The sequence below is a fragment of the Sander lucioperca genome, chromosome 10 (genome assembly GCF_008315115.2).
Source record: "Sander lucioperca isolate FBNREF2018 chromosome 10, SLUC_FBN_1.2, whole genome shotgun sequence".
In the NCBI taxonomy this organism is placed as follows: Eukaryota; Metazoa; Chordata; class Actinopteri; order Perciformes; family Percidae; genus Sander; species Sander lucioperca.
This window is the reverse complement of record NC_050182.1, coordinates 2,824,457-2,849,359: the sequence shown is the minus strand read 5'-3', so window position 1 is coordinate 2,849,359 and position 24,903 is coordinate 2,824,457. Positions and strand designations below refer to the sequence as shown.

Here is a 24,903-nt window from a genome sequence, read left to right as displayed (position 1 = left end):
TAAAACATCAATGGCAAATAGACGTAAAAAAGGAGAGAGGAGAATAGAGGTGAGAAAAGCAACGTGAGTCAAGGCAACAGATTATTTGCTCATGGTGTAGCTGATGCATCATCTTTCATACAGATGGAGGTAAATCAGCACACAGGAGGTGGTTCAGCATATATACGGTAAGCTCTAAAACAGGATTGAGTGTTTAAAGTGTGCAATTACATGTTGCATCTCTTTGTGTGAGAAGAAAGGAAAAGAGTAGACAGGGAGGATTTTGTGTGCAATAATGCGAATGTGTATTGTGTGTGTGTGTGTGTGTGTGTATATTCTCAATATAGATAAACACCACGAGAATGCAAAGCACACACACTCACAATTTGGCATGCAGCCATTTCCCATGCATGCACACAAATAAACAAATACATATTCTTATACACTCACCTAAACACACTCCCACATGCAAACACACCTACACACAAAGACAGACCACACACACACACACACACACACACACACACACACACACACACACACACACACACACAAGCTCAATGACAAACACAGATGCCGACACAGATGCTGCCAGCTCTCTCATAAGCAAACATGGGCAGTCAGCCACTTAACACAAACAGCCATAAAGAAAACAACAGAGGAACTCAGAGATATAGTAGCAAATATGAGAACAACCACTCACTCTAGGCAAGGCAATAAAGACAAACGCAGTGCACTAAATCACAAATGCACGCACAAAAGCAAAAACTTTATGAAAAACTGACGCTATAAAAGGCAATTCAGGAAATTGTCAGATTAAATCCAACTGCCATCAAAAACAACACAATTCAACATGTGCGCAAGGATTCAAACACAAACACACACACACACACACACACACACACACACACATACCCGTTTAAAAATGCCAAACACAAAGCCAACCAGAGCAATGGCTGCTGCAGTGGGTCCTACCATGAAAAAGGTCATGGTGCTCCCTCCGTGGATGGTGCCATACTCGATGTTGGTCTGGTCGGCCAAGTCGTCCGGAGACTCGATGGGAACCTCCATCCTCTGGACGGTCAGGAAGGCTGCCAAGTTGGCCGTGTAGGAGGAGATGATGATCAGGGTGAATGCCCACCTATGAGGTGGAGACAAGGGGAAGAAAAAAGTGAAAAGGGTAAGTAAGGATGGGTGATATGGATACAATCTTTTATCACGGAATATGGGATTTCTGGATCAAATTCATAATTATATCATGAGACATTGTGGCAAATGTCTGAAAATTACCTGACAAATCCAGATATTTTATCACATTGTAAATCATATAAGAATTCAGTATAACTATAAATAAGTCATGCTTATTGATTTGAAACATAGCTCACAATGGCCTATGTAAAAGAAAGAGATATATCAGTATAAACAGCAAAATCTGTGAAATTCCCCAATATATACTGTAGTGTCTCACAGTATTTATCATGCTAAAAAAGGAGCTCATGTTTCCAGGCCTAACAGATAATACTTTACACGCTGAACATTGAAGATGATACTCTCTTATAACCTTTCTTGCATGTCTAAAAACTTTTTTCAAGAACATCATGTACTCACTGTACTTAATAATATCCCCCCCATCCCATATCTTGCTTAACTCAGTGTAATTTGCTCTTCCTGTCTTCCTCTAGCCTTTATCTCCTTAGCTCCTAGCGATTATTATTTCTTTACTGTGTGTGTGCGTGTGTGTGTGTGTGTGTGTGTGTGTGTGTGTGCGTGCGTGCATGCGTGTGTGTGTGTGTGTGTGTGTGTGTGTGTGTGTGTGTGTGTGTGTGTGTGTGTGTGCGTGTCTTCCACAGTCACTCTGTTGCCACAGGAATATCATCAGGCTACCGTAGTATTTTTGTGAACTTGGCTTTTTTTTTGCTTGGTGCTAAGGGACAAATTTATGAGTGATATGTCAGCTATATGCTTTAAACTTTAAAATTTAAATGTCATTATCTCAAACAGTGGGTGTGCTAAAAAAAGCAACCTCAAGGAAAAATGCAGGTCCTTTAGTTAACCAGTGAATTTGCTTTAAAACACATATATAAATGGGAATTTAAAATCTAAATTTAAATATAGTGTTAAAATGACAAAAGAAAATTACTCTTTATATATTTAAATGTTGTTTAGACTCGTTTAGATGGCTTGACTAATGTGTCATCTTAACGGTTTCTTCCATTCCTTTGTTTCTCCTTTTGTTACGCACTTTGTAAACCTCTGACTTTGTGCCATACAAATACAATTTAATATCATGGCAACATGTCAATTAAATGTATAACATCATATAGAAAATTTAACATATCTGACACAACAGTACTTAAAATCCCAAATCTACAAATATCCAAAAAAAATTTATTTCCAATATTTTTATTGCTGAATGCTAGATGTCCTCAATGCACATTGGATAACAAAATCATGCTCATACATACACGTTTTAAACCCAGAGTTAACGTGAGCACAGCAGATGTGAAAACAGCTTTATAGTGTCAAACTCTGCACATACGTCATATTGCACAGTGAAGTTCAAACATCAAAGTGAAGTAACAATACTCAAAGCACATTTTTGAGTGGAGGGGGACTTTAAACTGGCCGGCACACAAACATAACCATTCTGTAACTTACCACACCCCACTAACACATCTGGTGGACAGCGCTCTGGGCATTATCTCTGATCCCTGCTGCATGAAGCCGCCAATAGGGAACCACAGGCTGTTTCCCAGTGTATACTGGTTCTCCACCATGTCCCTGCGATCTCGCAGACACGGGTGAGGGTTGTACCACTCATAGGGGCTCAGCCTGGTGGTGAAACACAGGTGCAATGGAATAGAGTTGGAATAACCTTGAGGTCAAACTGCAGTACAGTAATGCACCTCTGTCACATAACTCATAACATATCAGTCATTCGATCCCTGTCAATCTGTCTGCGGGAGGTTGTGCAAGGTAAGAAATTACGATGTGTGACAGGCGACTCGTGTTCAACAAGATAAATGGCGATAGAGCTGCAGACTATGGGTACAGTGTGTTATGTAAAGTATTGACCTTGCAGCCAGGAAGAGCACACAGCTGACAGCCAGGTAGGCGAGCAGCATGAAGAGCCAGACAGCTGGAGAGAAGGGATCGAGGAAGGAGAAGTATCCCGGCTTCCGACTCTGGTGCAGAGAGAAAGAAGAAGAGCAGAAAGAGAAGTGGAGAGATGGATGGAGCAACAAAGACAGACAGGCAGACAGACAGACAGACAGACAGATACAATGTGCTAAAAAAACAAGGTGTCATGTCTCAGCAGTCAGGGAATGTCCCCTCTGTACCACAGGAGGGCAGTGTCCTTTACTGCACGCTGAGAGTAAGTCTGCAATGTTTTGATACGCTAATGCTACAATCCATATATGCTCCGTTTCACAATGCCTACTGCTGAAGCATATTTAGCTTGGACCCAAAACCTCATTAGCAATGTAAGCCACCACTGTTACCCAGTTACAGAGCACTGACTTATTGAGCAATTCAAATTACACCTATAAATTTCACTGTGGACACAGTGGCTACAGCATGCAGCATACTACACAAACACTATCCTCAGCTTCACAGATGAAATCAACTCTTATGTAATAATTAGTCCAACTCCATAAGAATAATCAAACAAGTGGAGCCATGGAGTGGAGTCATCTCATGTATGACCCTGCCAGCTTAAAAGCAGTGCAAACAAAAGATAGGAAATCCAATACAAGATCTGTAGTGAGTAACACCCAGCGGGTGCCCTGCATCTCCAGATAACACCCTCACCAGTTGAACTCGGTACAAGATGCTGATCCCCAGGGTCATGAACGGCTTAGAGAAGTCGATAACCTTCTCTCTCTCTGATGTGATGGTGAAGCCTGCTACGGCCAGGTCTGCTTTCTGTAGGATTGACAAAGATAGATAGGTGGATAGATAGTAGTGGGGGCGAGAGAAAAGATGGTAGTGGATGAGAGTCAGGGAGAAAAACAACAAGTGGTCACGTAACTGCGTAAAAATAGAATGACACTCAACGCTCCACTGGGTAGATGAGAGCTCTGTTTGTATAAAATGTTGATTTCCCAAATGAAAAATTAAAAGTTGGACTACGGCACTTGAAAACACATTTGGAAAAACATACAGACGTGCACTCTGTTTCTTTCTCTCTGACATACGCACTCACACATTATCCACCATCCAAATGAGGCTAATTGCAAGTAAGCACTGGGTGGCTGGTCTTTCCACCTGCATAAAACCTTGCAGGTCTCTGGTCGCTCTGCCTCCCCTCCATCTCTTCCATTAAAAGCTAATTGATGAACATGGGCCGCTAATTAGAGCTGAGTGATCAGGCAGTGTGTGTGTGTGTGTGTGGGGGGGGGGGGGGGGCAGGGGGGGAGAGGACATGTGGAGAGCTGGGGGAGCACCAGTGTGGCAGGCCCACACAGGGACCACAGTCTGGTAATTGAAGTATACCGTATGGTAATTAAGCAGAGAGGGGCTCTCATTAGCCTGATTCAACCAGAGTGTCTATCAGAGGCGCACTAGGCCTGGACAGGGGTAGAAAGAGGGGGAAAGGCTGGGTTAGAAGAGAGTTACTGCAAGGAAAGATGGTGCAATCAATTCTTGGCAATGCTACCACTCTCTTTTGGGGAATTATCAAGTCAGCTTTTGTCCTAGATAAGAGTCTTACTCCCCTCTGAGGGCAATTTGAGACATGGGAAGTTATAGTAGAGTTGTGGTTTGGGGCTACAGCATGAGTAAGTGTGTGGGTGCATACATGTGTGTTCAGCATAAGTTTCTGTTTGTAGAGACACTGGTTCGAACATTTGAGCATGTTTCTAGTGTGCTTGTGAGACAGAGAAAGAGAGGGAGGGAGAGGCGGTGTATACTCACCCTGTTGATGAGCTCTCCAACCATGCCAGTCCAAGAGCCGTTGGGCTCTGGAGCTCCATACAGCCCGTCATCCACCAGCTTGATCTTGAAGGAGAATTTTAAGCTGTCTGCGAGCTCCTTCAGCATGTCGACACAGAAGCCCTCATACTGGTCGTTGCCCTGGAAGTCCTGGTAGTTGTCTCTGCGCATCACATATGGGCTCTCCTGAGCATGGGGGACACATGAGGGGATTCAATTAAAAACTAAGAATATCCTGCTTGAGTGGAATGTAAGACTTAGTGTTTCGAAAACAGGATTTCAATTGTAAAAAAAGAAATAAAAAATCTTATGTCAATAATAGATTGACATAACGTTTTGGGAAATTTGCTTCCTGGCAGAGACTGATGAGAAGACCAATACCACTCCCATAGTCTGGAAACAGGTTGAAACAGCTAGCCTGGCTCTATTGGATGTTCAAATCCATCACCTCTACAGTAAATCTCACTAGTTAATAGCTTGGTTGTTTTATCCGGTACAGTCCAGTCTTTGTGCTAAGCTAAACTAAAAGGGTGTAGCTTCATGTTTACTATACAGATATGAGAGTGGTATTGATCTCTTTGTCTAACTCTTGGTAAGAAAATCTAATATGTGTATTTCCCAAAATATCAAACTATTCCTAAGATAGCACAAGTTGCTATTAGCATGTCATTGGTATTTTTGTGAAAGCAAGTGTCCCTCTTTTTCAAATGTAACTCTCTTAAGATTATTTGTTGTCCTGTGATTATTTTACCATAATGTAATTAAGCTTTGGCAATAATGTAACATCGACCTGCATGCTGATAAAGCTTATTTGATGTTATTTTATAGCATAATGTGGTGCAGGGGATTTACTGTATCAGGTGTTTTAGCACATCTGGGCCAACCTGAAGATGATGGAGCAGCATCATGTACGGGATTTATTGATTTTCTGATATGATATTACTCATGTGGAAACCAGCAGGAGACAACTTGTAGTGTTCTGTCATTATCAGAAGACCATGATTTTGGCCATTTGAATTTAGTAACACATCTCTCTCAGTGCTCTGTCAGTTTCTATGACAGCTACAGTGACAGCAACATTAGCAGAAACAAACCACAACACAGCATGAGCTGCGGCACAGCTTGCGCAGCAACACAAAAACAACTCTGACCTCACCAGCGTGGTGGTCCAGAAGGTAACTGTGACCTTACCAGTATGGTGGTGACAATGAGTGTCTTGTTTGCCAGCGTCTCTGAGACATTGATATCCAAGCTGGTGGAGTTCATTGCCAGGGTGTTGTTGGAGTACCAGACCCCGATCTAACAGAGAAGAGAAAGCAAGAGAAAATCAATGGCTTTTGTGGGATAAATAATGTACTATTAAGCTCCGACTTCAACTGTTTTACTGTTGTGGCAAGCTACACACCATCTATAGCAAATAAGCATTTCAGTGAGTGCATTAACACTATTGGTCTATTTTATAGAGTACCTTTACATGTTGAATATTTTATGCTTTGCCTTGGTATCCATACTGTTACATACTGTATATGCACACTGATTTAAATGTTCCCATTGGAGCCAAACACATTCCGGCAAGTACCATACACTGTAAAAAATAAAAATAAAACTACTGTTTACAGGCAGAGCAATGATCTGGGACAAGATGGCAAAATATAAAAAGCATTCATGCCATGTCTATTTTTCTTTACTAACACCTTTATTAAATTGCATACAAAACAGCTCACATATTTCCATTTTATGGAGACAGTAAAACCACTTAGGTAGATATTTGTGTGATTATGACCTAACCAGTGTGCAGGGCTGGAACCGCCGCTCACAGAAGTATTTCTTTGGGAGATAGAACTATACACCTTTCAATAGGTCAGAGGAGAGGTAATGACTCCTCAGACAGAATCACAGTATTTCTATAACACTCTTTATCCCTCCATGACATTTAAGAGTGGTCTTTTCTCTGTGAACCACAACTGCCTACAATGTGGGTGCTGCTGTGCAGAGAGGTGGGCAGAGTTAAAATGTTAATTATCCCAACCTAACTCTCCTACAGAGTTAAAGTCTAGATGTAAGTATGCTTATAAGGTGGTATTTAGTGTTAGCATGGGAGGCAGTTGGCCTATAGCAGCACCCAGCAAGACGTAATAAGGGAAGGTGAGAGAAAGTGTTTCCTCCAGTCAATGAACTGCAACATAATTCCCTCAGTCTGGATCTGCAGTGATGTGTGTACTTATGCTTCATTTAATCTTGACTTTGAAATGCATTTTGATTTCTATCTTGCCTCACCTATCCCTCTAATGCTCAATGGAGGAGTCTGCATTGACAGAATAATGACACCAAAATGGTCTGAAAATCCTTGTTGGCTGGGTCTGCCAACATTTTATTTTGGTTCCCAACATTGTCCAACTACCCTTAACAAATTTGTTGTGGCATGTAACCTGTACATCAAAAAGATAAAATGCCCAGACTGACAGCGGAGGTCTGGTCCAAAAAAATGTATGAAATGGATTTCATGTGTAGAAAAGAACTGTAAAGCAAAACCGTGAAACTTTTCAAAGAGGAAATAACGTGACTCCTCTTACAATTTAAAGGTCTAAATCAACAGCAAGAACTGATCCAGAAGAGTCCATGTGAAGACCAAAAGAAACCAAAACCAATACAAACTACGCCTGAGCAAATCCAGTGCTATACAGGACAAAGAGAAAATTGAACTCCATTAAGCCTCCATATAAATAGTATATACAGTATTATATATAGAGAAGGATGAGCAGAGATGTAGTTCTATCTGCACATCCACTCTGCACTGAGCTGGAGGCCAAGACAAACACTGATTCCTACAAATAAATGTCATTGTTTGTAGGCATGGTACGAAAATAAACCAACCATTAATAAAATGCCATTTAGAAGTTTTTAGATCAGAAAACATCAAGTCAACATACAACAAACAAACAACAACAAACAAAGCTTCCTGGGACAGTGTCAGTCCAAACATGAAAACACATTCATGAGACTAAAAACAAAACGTACACTGGACTCGATATAGAGCTGCTATAAAATTTAGCAACCGTTTTAAATTCAGTTGATGAACATTACAGGCAGCTGATGTATTCCAGTAGCCTTCAGATAAAATAAATGTGAACACACGTATTTGCAGCTACAACATGACCCACGTCTGATGTTAGGTGACATTACAGTGCCGACAGGTGAAATGCATCAAATCAACTTTACAAAGTAAAAATATTTGGCTACTATCAGGGGAGCCTGCGATGAGGCTGACCTCAGTGTTAAATACCTCCTCCGGCATAGTGACATCAGACGGGTGACCTGTAACTAACCCAAAGCCTATGGCCGGTGTAACCTGGCTGCTGCATGATAACAGGTGACTCCTGACCTCTTTGTGGCCTCCTCTGTGTTTCTCCAGGATCCGCAGGGTGTAGTTGGTCCTCTGACCTTTGCTGTTAAACTCCACACGGCCTGTCAGACCATCATACTCCACCTGGTAGTCAGACGGAGAGAGTATAGTGAGAAAGCATGACAGAGGAAGGGAAAAGAGGAGAAGGATGGGGAAATGAGAGGAGAGTAAATAGAAACAATGAGGAGAGATAGAGAAATAAATACAGGCAATCTTCTATATAAAAAAACCAAACATTTTTCTTCTTGCTATCCATCATGATTAGGCAGACATTTACTATTTACAGTGATTAGGAGGAAAGACAGCGTGATGACTAAAAGAACGAAAGAGCTAGAGAGACAGAGGAAGTGGGAGTGTGGCTGGACCAGACAGGGGTGATCAGTTTTGGATCAACTAGAAGAAAGTGAGTGACTGAGCGAGAGGCTCAGATAGAACAGCAGAGAGTCAACAGCTTCCTAATAAGACTCAGAACTGCACCTCACAGCTCAGCTCTGTCTCTCCAAAACCCAGGTGCTGGCACAGTTAGCGAGATGATGAATGGCGCGGGGCTGAAGATGGAGCACATCATGATGTTGACTAACAAAGGCAGATGTCGGGCCGGTGGGAAGGAGGCAATGAGAGATGGGGCTCAGGCTGCCTTGACAACAGGTAGTCGATGAGAGGAACACACAGACGACCAGAGATGGGAGATGACAAAGAGTAACAAGAGAGAGAGAGGTTACATGCAACATGCGATGAGGATGATTCAGAATGTAGCTGTACTGTAGTCATTTATCTATAAGTCAATCAAGAGAAAATGAATCAACCACAATTCTGATTAATGATAATCATCTGAGTCATTTTGTAAGCACAATTGTCAAACATTTGTAAGTTGTACATTCTCAAATGCTTTACTCTTATTAATGTCATTATAACATGAACATATTTGGGTTTTGGGCTGTTGGTTCCACAAGACAGGGCTGCAATGATTATCTTCATTATCGATTAATCTGTCAATTCTTTTCATTAATCAATCCATCGTTTCGTCTATGAAATGTCAGAAAACACTGAGAAATAGCATGACAATTTCTTTGAGTCCAAGATATTTCAAATGGTTTTCTTGATCGTACCAACAGTCCAAAACACATTGAATCACATACAATAAAGAAAAGCAGCAAAATTCTAACCTTTTAGAGTCACACTCACATATTTTACTTATGTTTCTCGTGATGTATTTGTATGCATTTACATGTGTATGAGCATGTACTGTATATCAGCAGGTGATTTTACAATACATTAAGCATTTACCATGCGCAGGTAGTTCATAAGACTGGTCCCGTGTTGCCAGATCTGAGGTGAGGTGCAGCTGAGTGGCTTCACACCGATTTCCTGACTGCGGTTCAATTCCCTTACCGCCCCCACCACCACATGCACCGCATCAAACATCAGCGCTGACGAGAGCTGTGGAAGGGGGAGAGGGAACCAGAGAGAAGCAGAGGGGGAGAGAGGCAAAGAGGGGAGTGAGTGAGGAGAGACAAGGAGTCAAGGGAGAAGATGCAATGAGGAAAGATGTGTGTGCACAGATGATTGAATGGTTAACAGGGATACAGGGATGGAGGGAGAGAGGCAGAAAGAAGAGATGTGAGGTATGAGTAAACCAGTGGGGAGGAAACAGATGGCTACATCAATACCCATTAAGTACAAGCAAAAGACTAGCTGAATCTCTTTAACTGCTCCATGAATCAGTGTGAGGAATAAAGTAGCTTAATGTTACATGGATCACAAACAAAGCTTTGAAAATTACTCCTGAATGTGCTCATGCATGAGTATTCAAGTTTCCATGAGACTGACCGCAGGTCCGGGGTACGTTAGGTCACATCCCTCCCTCCAAGACAGGTTGAGGCTCCTGATGAACTCCAAATAAAAGGGATGGGTGGTGTTAAACATGGAGAAACCCACAATGTTGGACTGCTCATCCACTATATCATCCAGTCTCAGGAGTGGGAAGTCCTATCAAGGAGGAGGAGGAGCAGGGAGGGTGTTTGCAGAGAGAAATAGAAAATTCAGGTGAGTGGCAATGTTGACAGTGTATCAAATCTTAGCACAGAAGAAAAATACTGTGCAATGGAGAGTGAGATAAAGAAAAAGAGAAGCTACGCAGGGTGACAACATCTAATCTCTGATGGAGAGAGAAAAAAAGGATATAGACAGCTAGGAAAATGGGTAAAAAGTGAGATAGGTTGATGGAAATGACTTCAGTAGCTTTTCACAGAGATATACACACAAGACGTGGCATCTAAAGCACAAGAGCACATCATGTAGAAAATAAAATCAGGCACATGGCATAAAGTGACACATTAATTCAAATGGTAGAAGGGGGGGTGGAGTGTATCAAAGAGGCAGATGAAAAACACCGGCAGCGTAGAAAAGGTGGCGGGTGGCAGAAGAAAAAGGGCACATCAGGTCTGTCATCACCTTCACCTCAGACCCCTTTTTCTTCAGTTTCTTTGCCATCCTCCTCTGCATTTCCACATCTTTGTACAGTGTGCTCATTTCTCAGATCTCTCTCTCTCTCTATCTCTCTCTCTCTCTCTCCCCATCCTTCATCTCCTCTCTCTCTGTCACCTATCTCTTCTCCCTTTATCTCATACTTTCTCCGCCTTAGCACCTTTGTTCGCTCATAAAGTGACAGAAGAGGAGGAGCAGGAGAGAGCAACAAGTAAAAAATGGAGGTATGAAAGACAGAAGACAGGAAGGGGTAGAATTGGTACGCTCTTACCATGGTGGTGAGGATGTACTTGTAAAATGCCGATGTCATCCCCAGCTCTGATGCCTGTAAGACAAAGAGAAACAGAGAGTAAGATGAAAAAAAATAAAGAAGAAGCAGGTAGGATACAGAATGTGGTAAGAGAGAATGAGGGAAGATGTAGAAAGATTGATGGAGGGAGAGTGAGAGGGGGCAAAAAGGGGGAGAGTTATTAAGAAGCAGGGAGCAAAGGAGACAGTTGGGAGACAAAGCAGGAGGGAATATGGAGGAGGAGAGGGAGCATACGTTAATAACAGTTTTACATCATCAGGCTAACATTGGACATTTCGCTGAGGGCGGAGAGCCGCTCCAATGTGCCCAGTAAAAACATCCCATACACATTCAAACTGTGACTCACTGCGCTGGCTATCGGCATTACAGGCCGTACTATGAATCAGAACAAGCCTGGGTAACATCTGCACCGCATCCCAGCAAAAGATGTTCTTTTGTCAAATATTTTCTTAAGAGTGCAAGTGATTGTTGCTGGCAGACTTGCATACATGATGTTCCCTATGCAGCCCTGGAGGGCACAGAAGGCAGAAATGCATGTTAATTCTGTTACAGCAACAAATATGCAGCCCTTGAGAGAGTTGTTTTATTATTTTACAGATGGTAAGCGCTGCATGCCCTTCATGACTGTAACCTGAATTTCCCAAATGAGTAAAATGTATTAATAGAGCGCTTATCACAGATAAAAATCACAAAGTGCTTTACATAAAACATACGTAAGAGAAGTTGAGAGAAGCTGAGTTACTATGTGTACTGTATACAACTTCATATCCTTCGCGAATGGGCGGCTCTGAAGAATGTTCAATGTCTGAGAACTGACCTTCTTGAGGATGAGATAAGAGATAGAAGCGTTAGCATCAATGATGATGGTGGCCACTTTGTCATCACGGATCTCCTTCAGCAGCGGCGTAGGGTCCAGGTTGTCATCCAGCATCCTGATTGACAGCGTCTCCCGAGAGATGAGAAAGCGGCGGACCAGTTCCTCCAATCTCAGCAGACCTGAGGCAGAGCCAAAGCACAGACAAGCTGCATTTCAATGTCTGTATCAGTAGACACAACTCATATTTTCAAAATGTAAGCCTAGCAGGACATGTGAAAATCTTGATATCTTCTTGGGTGGTCATATACAGTGCGTGTCATTTTGCAAAGTGTGATCGATTGTTTGCCTAAATCCCCAGGAAATGAAACATCATTTAATATGGAGTCTACTGTGTGTCTGCATTCACTGTTTCTCTAAGGACTTTTTCATCTATTATGACCTCCACCAAGGAGGTTTTGTATTCAGTGCCATATGTTTGTTTGTTTATCTGTTAATTAGCAGTATATCTCAAAATGAACTTGACAGATTTTGTTATTTGGAAAAGAGTTAGGCTATGGGCTAGGGAACAACTGACTAGTTTGTGCTGTAGATAGCACCTCCATGTGGCTATTTATGAAGCCCTTTACATTTTGCACTTAACACCTGAACAATGAGGAACAGAAGCAAAATTCTTCCTCTGGATTCTTTGACTCAACATGAATCTTTCAGACGACATCCATTTACACCCAGACAGCTTTTCCACCATCTTGAATTTTATTTTAGCACTCCTCCTACAGACACACTGACTGAGACAAAAGTAATCATACAGTACACGTTGGTCTACTTTAATGAGTTCAGATCATACCGTATGTATTACTTTGTTTTTTTAGCTATCCGCTGGAGTGGCTTCAGTCAGATTTCATTACATTACATTACAGTTCCTCTCTGCGAACCATCACCTTATAGTGGTGGAGAGGTTTGTGTGTCCCTATGAACCTGAGGGCTGTGTTGTCTGGAGCTTTGTGCTCCTGGTAGGGTCTCCCATGGCAAAGTGGTCTCAGGTGAGGGGCCAGACAAAGAATGGTTCAAAAACCCTATGAATAAACAAGGAAGAGATAGAGTGACCCTGCCTGGAGGAAGCCCGGGGCCCCCGTCTGGAGCCAGGCCCAGATGGAGGGCCCGTCAGCGAGCACCTGGTGGCCAGGTTTGCCACGGAGCCCGGCCGGGCACAGCCCGAAAAAGCTACGTGGCACCTCTCTCTCCATCCCATGGGCCCACCACCTGTGGGAGGAACCGCTGGGGTCGGGTGCGCGGGTGGAGATACATGGAGAGGCGTGATTGGGAGGAATGGCCTCCCTGATCTAAACCAGAGTGGTTGTCTGTTGTTGGACTTCTGTGCTAGTCATGGATTGTCTATAACAAACACCATGTTCGAACATAGGGATGCTCATAAGTGTACCTGGTACCAGAGCACCCTAAGCCAAAGGTCAATGATCGATTTTATAATTGTTTAATCTGATCTGAGGCCGTATGTTTTGGACACTCGGGTGAAGAGAGGCAGAGCTGTCAACCGATCACCATCTGGTGGTGAGTTGGGTCAGGGGGTGGGGGAAGAATCTGGACAGACCTGGTAAGCACAAACGGGCAGTGCGGGTAAATTGGGAACGTCTGGAGGAGGCCCCTGTCCGACAGACTTTCAACTCACACCTCCGGCGGAGCTTTTCGTGCATCCCTGTGGAGGCTGGGGGCATTGAACCCGAGTGGACAATGTTCAAAGTTTCTATTGCTGAAGTTGCGGCGGGGAGCTGTAGTCTTAAGGTCTTAGGTGCCTCAAGGGGCGGTAACCCTCTAACACAGTGATGGACACCGGTGGTCAGGGAAGCTGTCCGACTGAAGAAGGAGTCTTTCCGGGATATGTTATCCCAGAGGACTCTGGAGGCAGTTGCAAGGTACCGAAGGGCCCGAAGGGCTGCAGCCTCTGCCGTGAAAGAGGCAAAGCAGTGGGTGTGGGAGAGGTTCGGAGAAGACATGGAGAAGGACTTTCGGTCGGCACCAAGGTGCTTCTGGAAAACCGTTCGAAAAGCCCCAGGGATTGATGAGATCCGTCCAGAAATTCTTCTTATGCTATATAAAGAATATTCTGCTTGGAATAGTAATCAAAAAGTCCACTAATTTATCTAATTAAACATTTTTTTCTAAAAGTTTAACTACTAGACGTATCCTGCTTTACTTTAAGTTTTCACGTCACATTAGTTTAAGTTGCATATTGGACCATGATTGGCTTCCAATCAAGTTTTGATGTCACAGAATCATGCTAGTACACATGTTTTCCTATATGCAAATGTTTTCTATATTTGACATAACATTTAAATATGCTGTGCAAATGCAACAAGATAATACATGTACTGTATATCAACTTCCAGTGGTACAGCAAAATCTGATGACATTATGCATGTATGGCACTACACCAACATGACAAAATATAACTCAGTTCTTATGAGTCTGACTTAATTAAAATGACTCTTTGTACAAAGCCCTGATATTCCCATAGAGGTTTTAGGTACCCTCCAAAATTCATGAAGGCCATCAGCCAATCAGTATGACAAATTTCGAAACATTTTCTATTAATAGAATAATAAATCTAGAGTTGTGCAGCCTTGGCAGAGGTATGCGCTTTTTGAGTACTTTGTAATTCACTTTGTGTCTGTTTGTCTCATCCATCAGTGATTGCTTCTCAGTTCTTTGAGTGATGTATTTACTTTGAGCAAAATAGTATGTGTTCAAAAAACTGATAACCTTAAAGTAAAATAACAAAAACTGTAGATTCAAGGATTCTGCAAACCTTTGATGAAAAAAATTGACTAAAACAGAAGCAGAACTGCAGGAGCAGAAAGACTGAAATACAGTCTTGAGACAATTCACCCACTTCAAGTGAATTCCTCTCGGAAATGAGTATAACCAATGGCAGTCAAGACTCACTTGACATTGTGTGTGTGGAATGAACCTTTACTAGAAAGTCTACCCTGATGCTTTCTAATTGTAATTCCATAGTAAAGCACCCCTAGCTATGTAAATAAGTGGTGGGGCAGGCATCTGGGGGATGGAGGGGAAGGGGAGAGGAGGAGGGGAGAGGTAGCACACAGAGCCCTTCAGCAGGAGAAAGCCCCTGTAAGCAGTCGGGTAATCACTGAACCAGGCCAAAACTTTAATTAGTTTGAGGAAGGAGGGGGGGAAATCGATGCACTTTACAGCTTCCTCTCCTCCCCTCTCCCATTCTCCTTCCTTCACATATTCTCTCTCTCACACATAAGCTCTAGTCTCTATCTCTCTTGACTTAGCCCTGTGCTCTAGTTACCTCTCTCTGTGTTTTTCCATCTCACTCTTAACGGCGCCACCATCTCCTCCTCCTTGTGCTCAGTCTCTCCCTCTCACTGTTCTTAACCTCATCCATCTCATGAAAACTGCATAATGGAATTAGGCTCAAATAGCGCGTTGTGACCCAGGCAAATCGAGAGAACGATACGTCGGAAATTACCCAAAATCTTTGACTTGCTCTCATCTAACAGAATATCTGCACTGCTTCCACGGGCTAAAAAGAGGAAAATGTGATTATACAATTAACCAGTACCAGTACACACACATATGTTGGTTAATTAGGATGCACACCCACATTGACTTCACACGTTATTCCCCTCACTGACAAAAAAGAGAGAATGTCTACTTCATTGAACACACCACTCTAGTGGGGTAAACAAGATGAATAAAACAAGTGGGCTGGTGGTAAACATTGTCTGATGTCGAACCTCTGTAGCGCCACACAGAGCTGCACACACAATCATACAAGTACCCCAAAACCCCACTCACACATGTCCAGACATACAGTACACTCAGGGGCAACAAAATACATACACACACACACACACACACACACACACACACTAGATGAATGAGTTCACACATACACACTATGCACTTACACCCACCTAAACAACACACACAGCCATGCAGTCACACATAATGTACTCACACACGCATAAACCAGAGCACTCAAACACACACACGTGTACGGACAAAGTGAACCAAGCACTCAGAGAAAATATATCAAACACACACATACTGTGCCACACACACCCACACAGTCGCTCAGAGTGTGGAACAAGCTTGTTGAGTGGCAGTTAGCACCTATTCTGCAGCCATGGCAACCAGCTCCATGGCGATAGATAGCGCAGCCAAGTGGGTCAGAGTCTGTAAGTGTGATAACCTTGTAAAGATCACCTTCAAGCCAAATATATTACACACACACAGCCCTCTGCCTCTCCATCGATAAAAGCTGCATCTTTTGGCCCGGACGGTAACTATGATGCTATATGTTGCCTCTAATTCTTATGACAAGAAAGCCTGGTAAAAGACAGGGCTCTTATCTAGACATTCAACTGATGATCAAAACTGGAAAAAGATGTCTGATGCCATTTCAAAGCTCTTTTAGTTCAATGAAATGGCAAGTCCACAAGGAATTCAGCTTACTTTCAGGAAACCCTAGGCAGGCTGGCTAACTGCTGGGGAGATAATGAAAGCATCTCAGAGATTGAATCCATTTTTCATAATGTCACAGCTTTTTGTTTGTCAAAGTCTACTTGTTTCACACTGCCAAGAGAAGTGTTCAAAGACTTTAATGGTCCCACTCATTCTTTATGTAATTGCCCTTCAGTTCTTGTTCGGTCCTACTTGGCTGGTGTGAGCAGTCAACAGCTGTACAACAACTCATCCCAGCTCAGTTCACTCAGGACTACCAAAAATTCAGGTGACTAATTCAGGTCATTTTTTATTATTTTGCCACCTCCTGCTGAGGTACGATACATTGTATTATAGCATGTATTCACAAAGCTTGTTTAAATCAAGCCCTTTAATTAACGCGTCTCTTGATGGGGCAGTGCATAATAAATCAATAACACACTATAAAAATTAAAATAAAGAGGGCTAGTGACTAAGCCCTGAATCCCCTGTGATGTTTAAGCTTTCTGAGTGCCTGGCAAGTTAAATAAAATGTCCCCTAAGTTCTTGCAATACTGGACAGCATTTCAAATATGAATATTTATTAAATTGGTTTGGCTTAAAAACCTTCTCAGGTGGATAAGAGACAGTGTGCGAGAGCAAGGACAAAAAAATAAATAATAGGAAGGCGGCAGCAGTGGGGCCATGTTCTGAACTCTGACAACAGACAGAACTTTTATGACCACACTGTCAAAATGAGTATCCAACAGTGCAAAACAGTCATATCCGCCCAAACAGTGTGAATGTGCCAACACTCCCACAGGCATTTGCACACACACACACACACTAGATGAATGAGTTCACACATACACAACTATGCACTTACACCCACCTAAACAACACACACAGCCATGCAGTCACACATAATGTACTGTATAACTATAAAAGAGGGGTGCATGTGTACTCACACTCAGCCTTGGCACAGACCAGGCTGGCTGAGGGGTAACTGAACGAGCGCAAGATGGCTTCTATGGCCAAGCTCAGGTCCTCGTTGCTAGGGTACAGAGTGACAGAGGCAAAACGCAGGTACGGCAATCGGGGAGTTTCCTCCGGACCAATCTTCACATGAGGGATCTGACAGAAGGAGAGAGTAGAGGAGAGGAGAAAAGAAACATTAAGGAAGGCAAATGTGTCTTGATTATCTCCCCTCCAAACACACACAGCAGGGAAAAAACTGTGAATAAGGAAGATCCATTAGAGAGGCTACAGGGTAAAAAGAGAGATAAGAAAGATATGGCAGAGGCAGAGAGACCTTAAGGATAAAAGGCTACGGGAAGAAAGGAGAAAACAGTTGGAAGAAGTGGATGATGGTTAATTAAAAGAGAAGAAGTTCAATGGGCAACAAAAAAACCCCAAATCTTTAGATACATTCATCATTACGTCTAGGTGGGTAGGAGGGGTAGTAAGTCAGAGAGGAAGCGGTACCAGAGGTTTGTATGCACACATAGACACAGATTTGTACATATTTGTGTGTGTGTGTGTGTGTGTGTGTGTGTGTGTGTGTGTGTTTATCTTCCACACTCACCTCCTTCTCTCCACATATATGACTGACAGTAGAGCCAGAGGCGGGGCTGGAGGCGGGACCTATCACAGAAACGACGCCTTTGGGTAGAATCTGACACACTAAAAGGGAAAAGGGAAAATAACCATTGAATATACAGACACATACCTTTCCCTCTGCTTCATTTTGATGGCAGAACAGAGTTGGCATACAGTAAGGGCTGCAGTCAGGGGAAAGTGTGGAAAATTTTAAATGCAGCAAAAACTCACTTTAACCACGGATTCTATTGTAGTAGCAAAATCTGTCTCATTATAATCAGATTTATTTCGAGATAAATACTCTAAAGACTACAGCAAGGCAGGCCAGGGGTCGTCTGTTGCTATTATTTACTTGTTTAGAAAGTTGCTTTTTGATTTTCGAGATATTTAGCTGTAATTATATATCTGGCATCAGAACAATACTAACAGATTGGTGGTTGCTTTCAAACAACACATGCCAGTGCACGATTATCTTTTTTGCAGGCAGGCATTTATGTGGGAGAAACTGTTTTACACATTTGTCTATTACAATAAGTACTTTGCTCAGGAATGGCTTAAGTAAACACTACCTTTATGGTTCAGTATGCAGTCTGTTCAAGCACTTATTATGTCCTACCTTTTGTCGCAATTACCCAATCAGGACACACTTTTGAATGAATGCATAACAATGTAAGGTTTGGTATTGTCTCTTCATTTAAACTCTTAGCTAAGGTCCAAATCCCATCATTTTTTTTATTAAGATCCTTATATAACACCATATACTCCTTCTCCTCTACGTGTGAGTGCCTGGAGTTTGCTCTTTTGCACATACTTAAAATGTCCTTACTATGTTGAGATACACGAATGATTAAAAGTAAGTGGTAATAGATTATGTTCGTTGTCTGTCTTATATTTGACTAATTGACCAGCCTGCAGTCTGTGTTACTGATCACTTTCTTGCCAGGAGTCAGATAAGAAGACCAATGTCCCATGTCTGTGCGATAAATTTGAAGCTAACCAGCTGCAGGCTATAGTTTTGTATTTAGCCTACAGATATAATCAATCCTCTCATCTATTTCTGGGCAAGAAGGCTAATGAGTTTTTTTTTCTTTAAAATCAAACTTCTGCTATTGACCAGTCTCCATTACAATTAGAAGTTTGACCATGCCATGTACTCAGGGGCTTCATCCTTTAGCAGAAATACTTGCCTGTTTTTGTACAGTATCTTTTGGATATGCAGTGAGTTTAGTGAGTCTACCCACCTGAAAAATGCTTTCACAGATAAAGCAGTAAATTAGTCTGGAGTCTTAACTGTGTTATGCTGATATTCCTAAAGCTCTTTTCTTGCTGGTATATTTGGTTGGTATTTAAATTCATCCCAATTAGTCCTTCTCAGTCCCTGCCAGTGTGTGTGTGTGTGTGTGTGTGTGTTTGAGATTGGGTGTGTGCGTGCAAGCGTGCCTCAGACAGCAGTAGCTGTAAGATGATGAGCTCTCTGATCCAGAGACCAACAAATGCTGTTAGCAAACAAGCCTGTCAGAGTCTCCTGCCCATCGGTCAAGGACACACACACACACACACACACACACAAATGCATCAAACACACACAACTCAAGCATGCACATATGTACACAACCCTTCTCAAGCACACATAGACATTTTGCCAGTAGCTTGTGGCAGGGTCAGTAACCTATTAGAATAGGAGCAGGGAGTCTTTTGTCTCCTCAGTGACTGGATTCAACAGTATTTTTTCTGTCTTTATACACTCCATACATTCTGTTTTAACTCTGTATAGCAATACAAATTTCATGGAGTGGCATCTGTGCTGCTGCTTTCTGCTGGCCTACACTGCTGATCTGTATTAGTATTTCATGATTTGTTTTTGTCGTGGGCTGCACAGTAGTGCCAGATGTTACTGGAGGGCACTGGCCCACTGTTTTTAATGAGACAGGCTTACTGGCCCATTACTGGTCTCCAATGACGTGTAAACTAATCAGCAAAAGCTCTTACTGGTTCCTAATCACATGAAAGTGGTGGTGTTTTATTATTCTAGTCATCATTGGAGGTTTTTGCTCACAAAAAGGCAGCATTTTAGCATATGTTATTTTTTATTTTGACAAATATCATAAGGGGGATTTTTTAAGGGGGGAAAAAACCCTGCAGTATTCAGTAGACTACTGTTCATTTCTACTCTATACTGGTCACTATTAATATTAATATTCCACACTACTAATAATATCTACTGGTATTTTTAGTGGTCACTTTCTGCCTGTGCTAATTAGACACTATGCCCTACTGGACTATAATGGATTAAGCAGGTCTTTATCACTCTGATAGGTTGGGTGAATCTGCTCTACTGTTTTTCTTTATTAGCATTCATCGGCTCCACTCACTGGTGTCAGTAGTGTCGTACTGGGAGTCTTTTTGCAGCTCATATATGTCCACCTCCACTCGGGCTCGGGACGGACCCTCCATCACGCTGTTGATGTTCTCCCTGGCCAGGGCCAGCGCCAGCCGCTCCCCACGCCCACACACTGACTGGTCATCCAGGATTGCCGCTAGAGAGGCAGAGAGGGGAAGGAGAGATTGGTGAAGGTTTTCTCACCTAACTCTCCGCCAAGAAGCAAATTAGTGTTTTTCCAAAACATTTACAGTATTCCTTTAGTGTTTGTAGTTGTGATTGAGTTGCTGCAAAGCTCAAGTCCTTTAGTCTTTGATATGCGTACATTATTTTGTCTAGAGCTAGCCTCTGTGTACAGTACATGAGCTGTTTTGGTCAGACAAAAATCTTTAGTGCTTACAGAAAATTCTAATTTTGAATACTGTGCAGGTATTCTTACAGCTGAAATCCACAGATTTTTAAAACATTGCTGGTGTCAGATAGAGGCGTATAATTATTTATTATTATTATAAAGACAGTTTGGACACCAACAGGTATATTATTAGTGCTCATTTGGCCTTTAGGTGCTTTTCTGTCACTTTATCTCTTACTGTAATGACCAAAGTGGAAAAACCCACTTTGAGGCACCAAAGCAGGCTAAAAACAAACCATGAAAAGTATGAGAGAAACCTTTTGATTCAGGCATAGTAAGGATGGAGGGATGGCTGGCCACTCACCCATTCGAACGGAGGAGAGCAAAGGGGCCTGACTGAGGGAGCGTGGAGGCATGGTGACTAGCAGGAAGGAGAGGAAGTGTATTGACAGCAGCAGTGCTGGCAGAGCCGGCATCTTCTACTGCTCCTCATGGAGAATGGTCTGCTGGCTGCCTGTACCCCCACCTGCAGGATTGGAGGACACACTGCGTGTTACTGGACACATAATCGTTCTCCTGGCACAAGATGTCTCTCCTAAAATTGACATCCTGCAGCTTATCCTCAATTTGTTCTGTCACATTTCCATGTAGTGGGAGCACCTATAATTTGACAGCACATACAATAGACTTACTGAGCTATAAAGATGTTCACTGTCATATCACAGAGGCAGCTCAGTCCCTTGCACACATAATAAAATACAGTTCACACATTCATGTCTCCCTTGGAAAGTCTGCCATTTTGAAGTGACAGGACTCGGCCTTGAAGAGATCTCTCGGGGGTTTAAAGACGACATCACAACAGCTGGCACACACATTGATGCACATTCACTGGTACACATCTACTCTGTACATACAAACACATACGTACATATAAACTAAGGCATACAAACAGATACAGTCACATATGAGTAGCACTTACCAAACACACACAAAGAGACTCACAAGTACAAAGACGACTTCTTTGAATACACACACAGCCATGTACTATACACCCACAGACACCTAAACACACTTACATGTTTTCCATAACCTAGCCCTACCCCCACCTCCAAACAGATACACAAACAAAAAAAGCACACAAAGAGAGCCCAGCTGAGTGCTAAGCAGCCCTCTCCAGGAGTGACAAGCCTTGCTCTGACTGATGTGTTGACAAGGCAGTGTGAAAGGATGGAGAGATGAAGGGAGGGATGGAGACAGAGGAAAGGAGAAGGAGTGTTGTGTGACAGACAGACAGGGAGGATGAGGGAGGAGTGGTGTTGTTGGGGAGGGCTGTTGACCTGGGAATGTTGCAAACATCGGTTCACTGCCCTAAACTTTAGACAGGTCTGACAGACAGCTGAAAGCCAGTTCATAACCTTCAATTGACCCTTGCAGCTGTAAACACAGGGGTGCTAGAGTGGTAGAAGGCTGACATTTGACACCGACAAGTAAATGTGGGGATGGAAATGAGTTGGCACTGTGTTTTTGTGCATACACTTGTGTGTACATCAAAGAGGCAGATGATGTGGATTGTCGGCCACTGTGTTGAACATCCCTCCCACCTCCATTCTTTTTTTTCTTCACAGCCTTTTCACTTTGAGATCTTTATTTTGTCTTTTTTTTCTCTTCGCTCACCTTTCCAACATTTAGCTTTAATGTTTAAAGCACATCCAAAAAAAAAAATCTGCAACCTTGTGCTTTGAATCCTTCTTCACATCTCATAAACCAACCACCATACATTTTGTCCTCTATGCAATTACCAACCTCTCTTTCTTCCAGTCTAACTATACTTGTCTTTCACTCTCGGGTTTGCTGTGTCAAGCGTGTGCGCGAACATGTTTGTAATACTAATAGCATGCGTCATACTGTGCAGATGGCTGTCATTATGGTTACCGCAGCTCAAAGTGAGCAGAGGCAGGGCTTATGCGAGGACATCTGTATGTGTGACACAACATAGAATAACTAGCACAAAGTGGGAGTAATTTTTTTCCCACATGCTTTGCATTGTTTGTTATATTAGGTGAAAATAAATAATATCTGCATTAAAAGTAAAATGTTCTATGCTGTTGTCATATTTGTGTGCATGTGTATAATGGTGTACATGTACAACAGAGACAGTTATGCAACAACTGATTATTTTGAACACACGGTGAGATCACTATGGCACACTGCTGTCACACAGCTGTGTAATGTGCTGCAAGGTACTCCATTGAGCTGGCTAGTGCTACTGTATTGTGTTTGCTACCCACACCAGTCGTCTCTTTCTCAATTTACTCTTCACCAAAGTGTGCGTGTGTGTGCATGCATGTGTGGTGTCCGGAGTGGTGTGTTTATTCCAGGGCATGTATGGGTATGTGCGAGTGTGATGGCGTATTGATCGAGCCCAGCTGAAGTGGCCTTCAGGTGCAGTTGATCAAAACAACAGGGAACCTATCATGGGAGTGCTGCATTTCACTGGCGCCCTCTGATTGGCTATTACCAAGAAGCAGATTGCCATGATGACGAATAGGATCCTACCTGAGGATATGCCTTCATCAATGATGGGATGGAACTGGTTCTATTTCATTGTTATTGAGAGCTATTGACAGCATTAGACAGAGAAGATTACAGCAGCTATACTCCAAGGAGAAGAAGAAGGGGGGCGGGGGGAGGAAGGAGATGGAAAGCTGTGATAGAAGTAAGGAGAATAAGAGAAAAAAAAGAAGCAAAGGGAGTGGGGCTGGGGACGATGCGGGAATATGAGAACAAAATTGAATACAGAGAGAAGAGATTGGAAAGTGTATCTGTAGAAAGAGACTTAGAGCAGGATAGAGATAGAAAGACAAAATAGCAGTGGTGGAAAGTAACAAAGTACATTGACTCAAGTGCTGCTCACCACATTTCAGAGGGAACTTTTGTAGTTTTTACTCCACTACCACCACCATTTGACATCTACAAGCTACAGCTACCTCACATCTTTCCTCTCTCCCTAACTGATTGTAATGTAAGTCTTGTATCTACAGTACATGATCCATGACTTTCATAATTCAACAGAAATAGTGTGCAATTATAAAAGTAAAAGACATTCACTTACAGGACACACACAACAAAAATAACACATATACACACACACACACATACATATCAAATAATAAACAAATAATAACAATGGATGCAAGGCAGTGTATGTATATGCCGTTTTTCCTCTGCATAGTACAGCTCTGCTCAACTCAACTTGCTCTTTTTTTGGTTTTCCATTAGCAAAAGTCGTGGATAGTACCTGGTACTTTTTTAAGTACCACCTCGGTCGAGGTTCCGAGAGAGCTGAGCCGATATTAAAAAAGTTAAGTTAAAACACTGCAGCCCACCGATTGGTCTAAAAGAATCATCACTAGCGGGACATCCTGCACAAATCACAATTTTTTAAAAATCAAGCTACTATCAATAACGACCGCAATTGTTTATTCACTTGCCCAAGATTTTAAAAATGGCAGCCCTACAGAACTACTAGGTTGTACAATTGACGAAGTGCAGATGTAATTACAAGGCAGTTTCGCGTCTCAGCTGAGAATGCCAGGGTTACTATCCACAGTGGAAAATGAAAGAGAGAAAAGGACCTGGTAGCAAAAGTCAAGTCACGTCGAGCAGAGCCGTACCAAGAAGTTGAAACATGGCATTCAATATTCCATATGTACAGTACATACTACCCTTTACGCACCATTTGAATGGATTGAACTGCAAACTGCCCTCAGGCTAGATTCTCGAAACTAGATATTGATCTCAATGGTCCACCGAGTTAAAAGTTACTAAAACATAACTCTCTGAAATGGGATATTTTGCATCATGAGTACTTTCGATACTTTACTGTAAATATAAAGTATCTCCAATACTTCTGCACTTAAATGTATACGTACGAGAACTTCTTCCACCATTGCAAGAGAGTGAAAGAAAGCAATTATAATATGGTAGTGAAGGCTGGTGGGAGTCAAAGAAAATACAGTCAGAGAGAAAGAGAGAGCAAACCGTGAGATACTATTGCCGTGTTTAATCTGCGAGGACTGTGTGTCTGGCTGCTGTATGTGCTCTGTTGCTGTAGTAGTACATGGCTGAGTCCCTGTAGCAGTCGGGTGTCAGTCTGCAGGGAGCTGGAACA

At 42.5% G+C, this 24,903-nt stretch overlaps 1 protein-coding gene across 1 annotated transcript in view; it reads right to left on the bottom strand.

Moving 5' to 3' along the window:
• The window catches only part of grik5 (glutamate receptor, ionotropic, kainate 5), a 91,799-nt gene that overhangs the window by 17,405 nt on the left and 49,491 nt on the right, over positions 1-24,903 (bottom strand). Inside the window, exons 4-18 of the mRNA XM_031299737.2 lie at positions 21,097-21,258; positions 20,373-20,537; positions 17,987-18,084; positions 17,370-17,535; positions 11,932-12,110; positions 11,076-11,129; positions 10,148-10,306; positions 9,605-9,757; positions 8,297-8,401; positions 6,106-6,213; positions 4,897-5,100; positions 3,793-3,906; positions 3,055-3,164; positions 2,638-2,811; positions 955-1,120 (exon numbers count right to left, since the gene is read on the bottom strand). Of these exons, the coding sequence (XP_031155597.1) occupies positions 955-1,120; positions 2,638-2,811; positions 3,055-3,164; positions 3,793-3,906; positions 4,897-5,100; positions 6,106-6,213; positions 8,297-8,401; positions 9,605-9,757; positions 10,148-10,306; positions 11,076-11,129; positions 11,932-12,110; positions 17,370-17,535; positions 17,987-18,084; positions 20,373-20,537; positions 21,097-21,208 (2,067 nt within the window). The 5' untranslated portion in view covers positions 21,209-21,258. The remainder of the gene's footprint in view (positions 1-954; positions 1,121-2,637; positions 2,812-3,054; positions 3,165-3,792; positions 3,907-4,896; positions 5,101-6,105; positions 6,214-8,296; positions 8,402-9,604; positions 9,758-10,147; positions 10,307-11,075; positions 11,130-11,931; positions 12,111-17,369; positions 17,536-17,986; positions 18,085-20,372; positions 20,538-21,096; positions 21,259-24,903) is intronic.